This window comes from Scheffersomyces amazonensis (assembly GCF_036850825.1).
Source record: "Scheffersomyces amazonensis strain UFMG-HMD-26.3 chromosome Unknown RJT21scaffold_5, whole genome shotgun sequence".
Lineage (NCBI taxonomy): Eukaryota > Fungi > Ascomycota > Pichiomycetes > Serinales > Debaryomycetaceae > Scheffersomyces > Scheffersomyces amazonensis.
In genome coordinates, this window is record NW_027042745.1 from 976,134 (window position 1) to 989,329 (window position 13,196).

General features: G+C 34.3%; 5 protein-coding genes across 5 annotated transcripts; 2 read left to right on the forward strand and 3 right to left on the reverse strand. All coding sequences in view use genetic code 12, as the record gives it.

Annotated features, from left to right (window-relative positions):
* Positions 1–57: 57 nt before the first annotated feature.
* Positions 58–3,896, reverse strand: RJT21DRAFT_47983 (uncharacterized protein). The gene has a single exon (XM_064884741.1). The coding sequence runs from the start codon at positions 3,675–3,677 to the stop codon at positions 120–122; it is 3,558 nt and encodes a 1,185-aa protein (XP_064737423.1). The 5' UTR covers positions 3,678–3,896; the 3' UTR covers positions 58–119.
* SET3 (histone-binding protein) lies at positions 3,897–7,809 on the reverse strand. Its single transcript, XM_064884740.1, has one exon. It carries the CDS (start codon positions 7,560–7,562, stop codon positions 4,116–4,118), a length of 3,447 nt encoding a protein of 1,148 aa, XP_064737424.1. The 5' UTR covers positions 7,563–7,809; the 3' UTR covers positions 3,897–4,115.
* PAM16 (import motor complex subunit) lies at positions 7,810–8,796 on the reverse strand. The gene has a single exon (XM_064884739.1). The coding sequence runs from the start codon at positions 8,417–8,419 to the stop codon at positions 8,057–8,059; it is 363 nt and encodes a 120-aa protein (XP_064737425.1). The 5' UTR covers positions 8,420–8,796; the 3' UTR covers positions 7,810–8,056.
* Positions 8,797–11,207, forward strand: RJT21DRAFT_47980 (protein-lysine N-methyltransferase). Its single transcript, XM_064884738.1, has one exon. It carries the CDS (start codon positions 9,174–9,176, stop codon positions 11,034–11,036), a length of 1,863 nt encoding a protein of 620 aa, XP_064737426.1. The 5' UTR covers positions 8,797–9,173; the 3' UTR covers positions 11,037–11,207.
* RJT21DRAFT_121936 (E3 ubiquitin-protein ligase) lies at positions 11,071–13,099 on the forward strand. Its single transcript, XM_064882249.1, has one exon. The coding sequence runs from the start codon at positions 11,302–11,304 to the stop codon at positions 12,856–12,858; it is 1,557 nt and encodes a 518-aa protein (XP_064737427.1). The 5' UTR covers positions 11,071–11,301; the 3' UTR covers positions 12,859–13,099.
* The last annotated feature ends 97 nt before the right edge of the window (positions 13,100–13,196 follow it).

A 13,196-nucleotide genomic window follows, 5' to 3' on the forward strand; every position in this document is an offset into this window, starting at 1 on the left:
AGCATTTTCTGGAATCATTGCGAAATTATAGTAAATTTTTATTTTTAGCGAAGTCTATACAAAGTTTCGGAATAATACAAATTTTTAATAGAAGAAACAAATTCTAAAATAATCTAAACTCAGAGAATAAAAAGAAATGCACTGAAAGCTCCAATAATTGTCATATACCTATTATAGGATATATTAATATTGGCACCACCTTCAAATGCCTGTACACTTTCAGGATAAGTAAATGTACTTGTTGTAGAAACTGACAGGGTTTCATATGGAGTTATTAATGTGGTATAAGAATATGCAGATGTTGAAATAGATTCTAATGTAGAACCTTGTAAAGTAAATGTAGTATCTGGACACTCATATACTGTGTTTGTTACTACGAAAGTTTCCTTAAAAGTTTCCTGATTTTCTCCTACAGAAGTAACCGTAGAAGTTCCAATAGTTGTAAATGTTCTAGTTGTTGAATCAGACAAATAAGTAAATTCTTCAGCAATAGAATTATATGATGTAGATGAGAATGTTGATGATGGACATTGATAAACGATCTCAGTTCTTGTGTTAATTACTGAATATGTAACTAATTGTCCAGAATCTGAATCCTGAGAAACAGTACTTGTTGTGTAAATGAATTCATTTGTTAATGTTTTGGTTTGTTCTGGAATTGATGTAGTAGTGGGAACTTCTATAGAAATATTATCTTCCGATTTGATTGAAACCACTGTTGAGTGATCTATAGGACTCTCTGTACTATGAACGGATTCAGGACAAGTTACAATAGTTCTTGTTATAATATCCTCTTCTGTAACTGTAGTTGGGGAAGACAATGAATCATAAGAGACAAAAGTATTTGTAGTTGATTCTGTAAGTGTAATTGTAATTGATGGACGTGATTCTTCAGTACTTGAAGTAGATAAATCTTGTGGACATGTAAGTATAGTGCTAGTGACTAGATCAACTTGAGTAACAGTAGTTGGTGAGGAAAGAGAATCATATGTAACAATAGTATTGGTAGATGATACAACAATAGTAGTGGAACCAATATCACTGCATGTAGATGTAGATTTTGCTTCTTCTGGACAAGTAACAATTGTCTTGGTTACAACATCAATTTCGGTAACTGTAGTTGGTCCAACCAGGGAGTCATACGAAACAAAAATATTGGTGGTGGATTCTGTCAAGGTCAATGTTATACTTGAAGAGTCTTCTGGAGGATAAGTAGATGATTCATATTCTGAGCATGAATCTTCATCGTCAATTTCAGAAGGAGTTGTTGATGTGTAACTTGAACTAGATGAAGAAAGGTAACTGGAGTTTGGACTGTCACTAGTTGAAGAAGAATCACTACTGTATACAATTGATGATGAAACACTAGTGGTAGTTGCTGAAGTGGTTATGGGTGTAGCATAGTAGCTAGAAGGAGCATCACTTGAAGAATAATCATCGTCATCAGGGCATGAATCTTCTTCGTCTTCTTCGTCATCCTCTTCTACAACAGAGTCACTAGTTTGAGGCACATCTGATATGGTTGACGAGCTGGTAGGAGTGGTAGCAACTGCATCAACAGTAGTTGAAGATTCCAAAATTGGAGCATCAGATGAAATGGAAGAAGTAGTAGAAGTAGTAATGGATGAATCAGAACTAGACAGTTCAATTAATGAAGAGACCTGAGAAGATGAATATGAAAAAGATATTTCACTTGAAGGATAAACCGAGCTTTCTTCAGAATAGTCACTTGAGGTACTGGTTGGAATAGTAGATGTGGATGGAGCATCAGAACTTGGAACATCAGTACTACTAGTATCAGAACTTGGTGAATCAGTTGATGGAGTTTCAGAGCTAGATTGTATTTCTGAACTGGATGGAGAGTCAGAACTGGATGGAGAGTCAGAACTGGATGGAGAGTCTGTAGTAGTAGGAACATCAGAACTAGAAGGAATATCCGAACTTGATGGGGTATCGGAACTTGATGGGGTATCGGAACTTGATGGTGTATCGGAACTAGAAGGAATATCAGAACTTGATGGAGTATCAGAACTTGATGGAGTGTCAGAACTTGATGGAGTGTCAGAACTTGATGGAGTGTCAGAACTTGATGGACTGTCTGAAGTAGAAGGAATGTCTGAGGTGGAGGGAATTTCTGAACTAGTAGGAATATCAGAACTTGATGGGATATCAGAACTTGATGGGATATCGGAACTTGATGAGATATCAGAACTGGAAGCAATGCCTGAAGTAGAAGGAATATCAGAACTTGATGGAGTGTCTGAGCTGCTAGGAATATCAGAACTTGATGGAGTGTCAGAACTTGATGGAGTGTCAGAACTTGATGGAGTGTCAGAACTTGATGGAGTGTCAGAACTTGATGGAGTGTCAGAACTTGATGGAGTGTCAGAACTTGATGGACTGTCTGAAGTAGAAGGAATGTCTGAGGTGGAGGGAATTTCTGAACTAGTAGGAATATCAGAACTTGATGGGATATCAGAACTTGATGGGATATCGGAACTTGATGAGATATCAGAACTGGAAGCAATGCCTGAAGTAGAAGGAATATCAGAACTTGATGGAGTGTCTGAGCTGCTAGGAATATCAGAACTTGATGGAGTGTCAGAACTTGATGGAGTGTCAGAACTTGATGGAGTATCAAAACTAGAAGGAATATCAGAACTTGATGGAGTATCGGAGCTTGATGGACTGTCTGAAGTAGAAGGAATGTCTGAGGTGGAGGGAATTTCTGAACTAGTAGGAATATCAGAACTTGATGGGATATCAGAACTTGATGGGATATCGGAACTTGATGAGATATCAGAACTGGAAGCAATGCCTGAAGTAGAAGGAATATCAGAACTTGATGGAGTGTCTGAAGTGGAAAAAGCATCAGAACTTGATGGAGTGTCAGAACTAGTAGGAATATCAGAACTTGATGGGATATCGGAACTTGATGGAGAATCGGAGCTTGATGGAGAATCGGAGCTTGATGGAGTATCGGAGCTTGATGGAGTATCGGAGCTTGATGGACTGTCTGAAGTGGAGGGAATTTCTGAACTAGTAGGAATATCAGAACTGGATGGTGTATATGGAGGGGTTATGATTTCAAAAGGAATATCTAAAGAAGAAGAAGTATCAGAACTAGATGGGATTTCTGAGCTAGATGGGATTTCTGAGCTAGATGGGATTTCTGAGCTCGTTGATTGTGAACTAGGTAAATCTGAACTGGAAGGAATATCAGAAGAAGCTTCGGAACTTGGTAATACAGAACTAGTTGGAATGTCACTGCTAGATGCTTCAGAAGTAGATGGAACGTCAGAAGTGGATGGAAGTTCAGAAGTAGATGGTGTTTCGGAAGTGGATGGTGTTTCGGAAGTGGATGGTGCTGTAGTTGGAGTACTGGAAGTGTCAGAGTCTGGACAATCATCCTCGTCATCGCTCCCTTCTTCCGTACAGTACTCATCGTCATCAGTTTCTTCTTCAGTACAGTATTCATCATCATCATCATCATCATCATCGGCTCTTTTCAACAAATATTCATTTGAAGGATAGTTATTTATTTCTTCAGACAATGACAAACTACTGGTCTTAACTATAGGAGTGAGACCATTAACGAATGGCTTAACATCAATACTCAGCAGCAGCACAATGGCTATCACATAAATCAATAGAACTTGAACATTAATTAATTTCATGGTCGGTATAATTTTTTAAAGATGCAAACCCCCCATTTTCTCAAACCTCTTGGGAGGTAATACTCCTCTATTTTATATAATAGACAATATTAACTAACTACCTAGAAAATAACTATTATGAACCATAATTGAAACATCCGACTATAACTATTATAACAACCTCCATCACTAGATTTTGTCATCATTGTACAAAAGCATCATTTACGACTATTTTTTTCATATCCGCAGCTGATTGTTGCAGCCTAATTAGGAAATTTTCTGCCGCTGAAAAGCAATTTGCAACAAGATGAGCAGGGCCAAAGAGACGATATTTTTTATACTCTATTAATGATCATTATCATTTACAGTTATGGAGATATGATTTAAAACATGGCAATGCAATGCATTAATATTATATTACATTATATACTATACTTAAAGAAAAGAAAATGTTTCACTTTACTTCATTTTCTTTTTATAATCGGCAAAGGATAATTTCTTAACCACTTTAGGTGGTGAAGGAGCTTGTCCAATTTTATCTTCTTGTGTATCAGGTTTAATATCTGTAACAGTTGAAACATTCCCAGTTGCAGTTACAGAATTCTTCATATCAACAGAATTAATTGGCGGTTGTTGTTCTAATAATGTTGAAGGTTTATCAATTGTAACACTACTTACTAATTCTTCTATATCGGCTGGTCCTATTAATGGATTATTTTCCAATTGACTGGCGATTTTGGCTTCGGCTTCTTCAACAATAGGTTTAAGTTTACTATCAACTGTCTTCTCTATTTTTATTACTAATTCAGGAACTATTTGAAATCCGCTTTCAAGATCAATATCATTGAGTTGTTGATTCTCAGATTCAAACAATTTTTCTTGACCTTTATTATTATTATTATTATTGCCAATTTCTCGATTTCTACTCTTTAGTTGAGTCTTAAATGGAGCAGTAAATAATCCCACGGGTTTCTTCTTTATAGTTTGTGATTCTGGATCATGAGATTGATACTGCTCAATTTGTTCAATTTGAATTTCATCATTATTTAATTTGGTAGCTAAAGTTAAATTCATTTGAATGATATTATCTCTATCTATTAATCTATCACCCCATGAAATATATTCTTTTTCTTTCCGAGGAAGAATTAATTCATCTTTAGATTTAGCTAAATTTACATTACTTATTGATGAAGCCTTTCTCGTTGATCTTAATAAATATGAAGTAGCCTTTTTAATCTTGAAAATTGCACATGATGAATAAGATGATGAAGTTGAACATCCACATTCTACAAAATGTAAAATGTTATCTATATAAGTAATTAAAGCAGATTTATGAGCATTAGTTAAAATATCAAATTTTTCAGAATTATTATTCTCATAAAGTTTTAATATTGGATGATCAGCTTCCCATTCCCAATTTAATCGAAGTTCTTCATCGGCTGTTTCGGATTTAAGGGTTATAGGTTTAGATGTAATAACCAAAAATCTAAAACTATTCTGTTCGGGAATATAAACTGGTTGAATTCGACAATTTGATGATGAAGGACATGATTTTCTAATGAATCGTGATTCATTACCTACAAATCTTGAATCAAGAATAATATTTAAATCTTTATCATCTGAAATTTGAAGATTAGTCTTTAAAACTTTTGGTTTTGTAGTACCCCACATAGAATATTGATTAATTCTATCATTAATATAATTTTCAAAAAAATCAATTTCTCCTAAATATTCAATTACTATAGTATTCTCTGGAATAATAAGATTATCAGGATCATTAGTACTAATAAATAATGATAATTTAGAAATTCCATTAAATTTTTGTTTTTGATTATCTAAATATTGTTTAACTTGAATTGAACTTTTATTAAAATTCTTCCTTTTTGTTAAAAGTTTATGTTCAGTTAAATATTTTTGATAATTTGGTAATATAATTTTACTCATTTTTAAACCTTTAAATTGACTCAGAGTCATAATTTCAATACCTCTTAATGTCTTTTTTTGTTGTTCTGATTTAGGGAGACTTAAAAATTCTTGATGAAAGTCTTGTCCAATTTGAAAGAAATAGTCTTTAATTGATTTACGTTTATAATCATTATTTCTTAATTTATAATAATTAGCTTGATAAGTTTCTGCTGTAACTCCATCTTCTAAAAGTTCATTATCTTTATTAGGAATCATTACTACTGGTTCAGGAGCTTCTATTGGTTCTACCAGAGTTTGTTCCTTCTTCTTATCAGTTGAAGTTTCTGTCTTTCTCCTTTTTTCAGCCTTTTCAGAAGCCAGTTGTTTTCTCTTAGATCCAACACTACCATTTCTATTCTTTTCCTTATTATTATTAGATCCATCAATATCATTCAGAATTGGATTGGTTTCAGATTCATAAATTCTTTGTTGAGAATTTAATTTAAAATCACTATCTAACCTTTCTAAAGTTTCTGTTCGACATTCTTCAGCATTAAATTTACCCCATTTAGTCTTATCACAATAGTAACAAGTATATTCATCTTCTGGAACTTCTTCACTAGTCTTATATCCCATACAAACACAATGTTGCCATCTATAACATACATCACATTGTATAGTAAATCCATCATCATCTTCAATACCACAAATACATCCAATTAAACCAGAATCGGCATCTACTTGATAAGAATTGAGGGGTGGAATACCAAAATCTTGAGGTTTCTTTTCCACTTCAACTTCGGCTTCAACTTCGGCTTCAACTTCAACTTCAGTTTCAGATTTAGTTTCATCTTGCTTCGTAGATTCAACAGGGACATTTTCAATTTCAACTTTAGATTCAGGTTTAGGTGTAGTATCAGTGGTTACAGTTACAGTTGTGGTAGTTGTTGTAGTAGTAGAAGTTACACTTTCCTCTTCAGTTATTCGAGATAATTCAGGAGCTTTAGCAGCCAACAGAATCTCATCTTCTGTACGATCATCATCAGTTCTGTAATCATTTTCTGGTTCAGTGAGTTGATCTTCATCTTTATCTTTATCTTCAACATTTGGAATTTCAGCAGGTGGAGCCGATTTAATTCTTTCTATATGTTTCAATGGTAGGGGAATATCTGCTGCAGCTGCTAAAGCTGCAGCTGCTATTACAGCATTATTAGTATTTCTTTCTCGACTCTCTATATTTATACCTCGAATGGCTGGACTAGGTGATAACTGATTTATATGAGCTTGATTTCTTTCAATCTCTGGTGATGATTTGGAACGTTTATGGTATTTATCATTTTTTGATTCAAACTCTTTGGCTGGCATAGGAGGTGATACTAAAGCACTTAATGGGATACTATGAGTAACAGGAGGAGGATGCGGATGCGAATAAGAATGAGAATGTGAATGTGAATGAGTATTTGATGGATGAGTAGCTGGAATGGAATGTATGATAGGGGCCGGTTCAAGTTGAGGTGGTTGAGATGGTTGAGATGGTTGAGATGGTTCAGGACTATTTATTAATACACTTATTGAATTTCGAGAGGGTACTGAAGGTTTACGAGATGTTTCTGTTGGAGATGATTTAGTGGAAAAGCCGGTTGATGTTGATATAGGAGGAGTGACTCTTTTAAACTGTTGAGGAGCAAATTCAAGATGTTTATGCGGTACAGGCACTGTATGAGGTCCATGAACAGTATTAAACTGAGAATTTGATGGAGGTAATGGAGGGAACAGTGGCGGAGCTTGCAGTTGAACTGGTTGAACTGGTTGAACTGGTTGAACTGGTTGAACTGGTTGAACTGGTTGAACTGGTTGAACTTGTACTGGAGCAGGAGCAGCAGCAGAAGGAAGTGGATGTTGTTGATGTTGTTGATGCTGCTGCTGTTTGGTAGCCAAGTTGGCAAACATCAACAAAGTAGAAGCATCCTGAAGGAGCTGTTCCTCTTCTTTGTTGGTCATAGTACTCTTGTCGTATAAGCAAAACAAATACAAATACAAATACAAATATAAGTAGATAAACAAGTAATACTTGAGTACTCACAACAAACACACGGATAAGTCTATTATTATTACTATTACTAGATAATTATAAGTAGTAGATGGGAAGGTTAGGTACGGCTGGTGTAGGTGTCATTTGAATTTTTCGTTTGGATTATACGATCGTTCCTTATACGAGAACAGACAAGATACAGTATACTGAATAGTACTGTCTAGTAATAAATAGTATATTTGTATAAATAGTATAAATAACAGTATATAATCGTATAGAATGGTGTTATACAGAGGTTATGATAATGTTTATAGTATAATACGATATAGTATTTCGTATAGTAGTATAATGGTATATTACTATACTATACTATAGTCTCTACACTCTACTTCTCTTCTGCTATTATGACACATGACCTTATAATTATGCTATTTACAATGACTGACTATTTACTCCTATATGATCATACATTTTCTTTCTCCAGCTTAACCTTCTCTAGATACTCCAACTCCTTCTTTAGATTATCCATGGCATAGTATATCTTACTCTGTAAATAGAATGAATTCCCCTTCTCTTTCAGATTCACTTCAAATAAGTACTTATACTTATCCTCTAATTTGGCCAAATTTAAATCCTTTCTATCAATACCTAATATCTTGAGTGATTCATCAACTGAAATCCCTCCGGCTGATGTAGTCTTGGCTGGTCCGGCAGCTGCTCCTCCTGCTGCTGATGCTTTGGCGGCTTGTTTATATGCTTCTGTAAACGCACGTCCAAACACAGACGCACCCGTGAATATCACATTCACCAATAATCTATGGGCCATATTATTGAATGTTGGTTATTGTATGTCGAGATGGGCATGGTAGCTGGTTGGTCATTAGTTAAAATTTTTTGAATCAGTGTGAATGGGTGGCGCTCGTGCGCACAGTCACGTGACTGCACATAGTTAAAGATATTTTACTTAGTAATTTGATGCAATTAGTACAATGTACAAATACTGAAGGGTTTACAGATCTCAAGACAATTAACGTTAAATCTACATTAAACTACAAATATGAGGTCAAAGAGAATATGTAGCACCATGCTTTCATCTGAGTAATCATAATACCATCAAAGATGATACATTTACTTATCAGAACTTCAATATAAACACATGTAAATGCCGTAAATAATCTAAAAGACCGAAACGAAGTACTGATTGTGGCCCTATTGTTAGTAAGGTCAATCAAAATACTTAGCTATTGGGTGTAATTATGGAATATGCTAACCTGCACACATCTATGCTATGCAAAGAAACATATCCTAAAGTCTTTAGAAAAATAATAGTTATATATATATAGATATAGTATAACCACTACTGATGATAATGGCAGAAGAAGGGAGATTAGGGGAATTGGTACTATTTATACTAACTAATGAGAATGAAAAAATTTTTGCCCCGTTACCCGCCATTCGAATTTTCAGTTAGGCCTTTTTGTCGCTTTCCTGCACACAGCCCATCTCCATCTATACCCATCTAATTAAATTTTGCAGACATACTACCTTAATTATATAAAACCAATAACCACAACTTAATTATGTCTTCAACTCATAATGTAACTGATTTAATCGGTTGGTTGAATGATAATGCATATTGGAGAGAAGATCTTATAGTTAAAGAATCTAAATATGGTGGATTAGGTGTATTTATGATACCTAATAAATCTCAAGATGAGATAAATGACGATGATGACGATGATGATCCTTTACTTTTAAGAATTCCCAAGACAAATACCTTGTCACCAAAAAATTCTACTATATATAATCTCCTTCTTGATTATGAACCTATTCAAGAAAATATCGATCTCACTTCTGGTATGTTTGGAGTTATTATATCTGTCATATATGAAGTGGATTTAGGTGACCATTCACCATGGTATGATTATTTGAACTCTATTGATTTCGATAATGCCTCATTACCAATATGTTTATGGGATGATAATGAAAAATTGTACCTTAAGAATACCGAACTTGACTTAAGAAATTTATTGAGTCCTAATGAATTAATTGACTTTTTCATCGAATGTACTCGATTTGCTAAAAGTGTTAAGTCATTGATTTCTATACCGAAAGTATTAAATGTCGATATAAATGAGAAAGATCATATATCAATACTTTCGAGTCATAAAACAGTCATTCATCAATTTGGAAAGATCGCCCAATCTGTTATATCTCGTGCATTCACAATTGATGATTTTTATGATCAAGGATTAGTGCCTGGAGCTGATTTGTTCAATCACATAGAACCAACTTTGATAAATGGTAAAGTTAAGGGGAATGAGCATATTCACTTCGTTTGTGATGCAGAGGTATGCATTGAATGTGGAGAGGTAGAGTGTGATCATATGGAAGTAATGGAGGATGACTCTGGAGATGAACACGAAGACGAAGATGAAGACGATGACAATGATGAAGAGAACCAGGATGGTCAAGAGGACGACAACGACGACGAAGAAGGAGAAGAAGAACCAATAACAGAAATCACGATGGAGTACATTCAAAAATTAGAACAAGAAGAAGAGGAGGATTCAGATGCCGATACCAATCAAGATCCCGAGGAGATATCTACATTTTCAGAAGAAGACCCAGAGAACGTGGATGATGAAGATGAAGGAGTTGAACTCGAAGATATAGATATTAGCCCAGCGAAAGCGGTGCTTGCTGAAGATTTAGCTGATAGTTCTAAATGCTGTGATGTACTTTTAGTTGCACCAGCTAGCGAGAAGCACGATAACGAATTGTTCAATTCCTATGGTAATGATCTCTCCAATTACCTTTTATTACAAAGATATGGTTTTATCACTGATTCCAATGTTAATGATGTCTGTTTGTTGGCCGTCCAATTATTTACCTACATACTGGGTATTAAAACAAAGTCATCTAAGAAGAATGTTGCGCAATTAGAAGAGAAACTTTCATGGTTAGACCATATAGGATTACATGTATTGAATCATGTCATTAGTGATACACTTCATAATGAAGAAGATGAGCATGAACATGAGCACGATGGACATGGTCACGAGCATGATGATCATGAAGAAGAAGAAGAAGCTTCAATTCCTGAATCATGGTCTTTGGCATGCGGTATAATGTTCAGCGGCAGTCCTACGCCGCAGACATATGCCATATTAAAATTGGTTGACTTACCCTACCGCGACTTCAAGGATAAATTACTTGGCATTAAGAAAGAGAACGTACTTATTAAACGAGTTCGGGAGACTTTGTTAGAGTTACCGGATTCAGAAATTAAAGCCTATAATCAAACCATAAGACAATGGTGTGCAGTAAAGCTTAGTAAATATTCTTCTATCCCTGAAATGTCTGGACCACACCGCGACCTTATTACTTCATTAATTAAGCAAGAAAAAGCGATCTTAAGTAAGTTCATAGAGAAGTCATAAGTGGTAACTATTAGCATTATGTAGCATATATTATTAGTCATTAGCATAGTCATTAGCATAGTCATTAGCATACATTAGCATTAGCTCATTAGTCATTAGTCATAGTTCTGTCGCAAATGCATATTTTTTTTGAGACACACCCAAATTCGCAGAATAAACTAGACACTGTATAGATATGCAACTGGAGCGATACATATAAGACAAGCAGAAGGAACTTGCCACTTTCTTTCTCCATGATATAGAAACAAGTTGAGTACACACATCCATGTCTGATATAGAGAGTGACTTTGAATACGAAGACGACTTCGAGGGGTCGGAGGATGGACTCTACGAATCAGAAGATGACTCTCAATCATTAGTACCAACCCAAGAAGACAATTACCTTAGAGGAGAATATAATAATTTAGAGTATTATCCATGGACAATTAAACCGTTTATACGATATAATTTTCAAGATAAAATTGCCAGTGTAAGGAATCATATTCCCTTAGCCACTGTAGATGAAGCTTTAATACTATTACAATATAAGAAGTGGCAGCCTGATGAAGTTATTAATGCTTATTTTGATAAACCTCAAGAATTGTTAAATGCTTGTGGATTGCCGGCAATAGGTACAAGTAATAATCAATTTGAAACAGTCAAAAAATTCGAATGTAGTATATGTTGTGAAAAATTCCGAACTACGAGAGTTTATTCTTTAACGTGTAAGCATAAATATTGTTTAGATTGTTATATGAGATATATTCAAAGCAGTATTCAATCAGGAAATTTGATTAAATGTATGTCTACTAAATGTTCATATGTGGTACCACATAGTGATATTGATAAAATAATTGGAAATAAAGAAGAAAATCAACTTTTATTGGCTCATGCTAGGGCATTTATTGATGCTAGTAGTAAGTTTAAGTGGTGTCCTTCAACTGATTGTCAAGGTTTTACTGAAATTATTAAAAGTAATGGATATGAATCAGATCTTGATTCATCTGATATATCCAAAGTACCTATTGTAAGTTGTGTTGATCGTCATGAGTTTTGTTTTAATTGTAATTATGAAAATCATTTACCTTGTCCATGCTGGATAGTAAAACTTTGGATTAAGAAATGTCAAGATGATTCTGAAACCGCCAATTGGATAGAGGCTAATACTCATAGTTGTCCTAAATGTGATTCCAGTATTGAAAAGAATGGAGGGTGTAATCATATGACGTGCAAAAAATGTAGTCATCAGTTTTGCTGGATTTGTTTGGGCTCCTGGAAAGAGCACAATAGAGATTACTTTAAATGTAATAAATTCAAAGAAAGTAAAAGTATAGAAGAACGAAAGAATAAGAGTAAATTGTCCTTACAACGGTATTTACATTTCTATAAGAGATTTGCCATTCATGAAAGTTCTATGAAGGGAGATTTAAGAACTTTAGCGATAATTCATGAGATTACGCGAATGTATATGGAAAAACGTAAGAATCAAGAACAGAATTTATCATGGAATGATATTCAATTCTTACCTGATGCTATACGAGGGTTAATAGTTGGTAGAAAAACTTTAAAATGGACTTATTGTTTTGCATATTATCTTTCCAAGAGTAATTTTGCCCAAATTTTTGAATCAAATCAAGATTTTCTTAATAAAACAGTGGAAGACTTATCAGAATTATTTGAAAAATTGATAAGTAAGGATAATAAAGATAATGTAGTAGATATTATTCTTAAGGAGAAGAATAAAATTATTAATTTGAGTGAATTAATAATGACTCGTAAGAGAACTCTTGTCAGTGGTACTATCTTGAATGTTCAACAGGATCTCTTAAGGTTTGAAGCATGATTAGATATATGCATATATATATTTGTAGTAATTAGCTGCAAACACGTACTACGTAGTATGTACAGGACCATAATAAACAAATAATAAAGAAATAAAAGAAAATAAGAGCGAAATTAAGAATGGTCTTGGCGCACGACCGGAGCCCTTATCAGCTTGCAAATTAAACAAATTAAATGCGGCCGTTCCCAAAAGGGAAAGTATTATCTAAGAGATAATCAACGATGAATTGATGGATTCATGAGCCAACTTTAATTTTTTACTGTAAATATATGAATTTATCGCTATTACTATAGTCATACTATTTCTACTGTAACTTCCCTAACTAAATGTCATCAGCC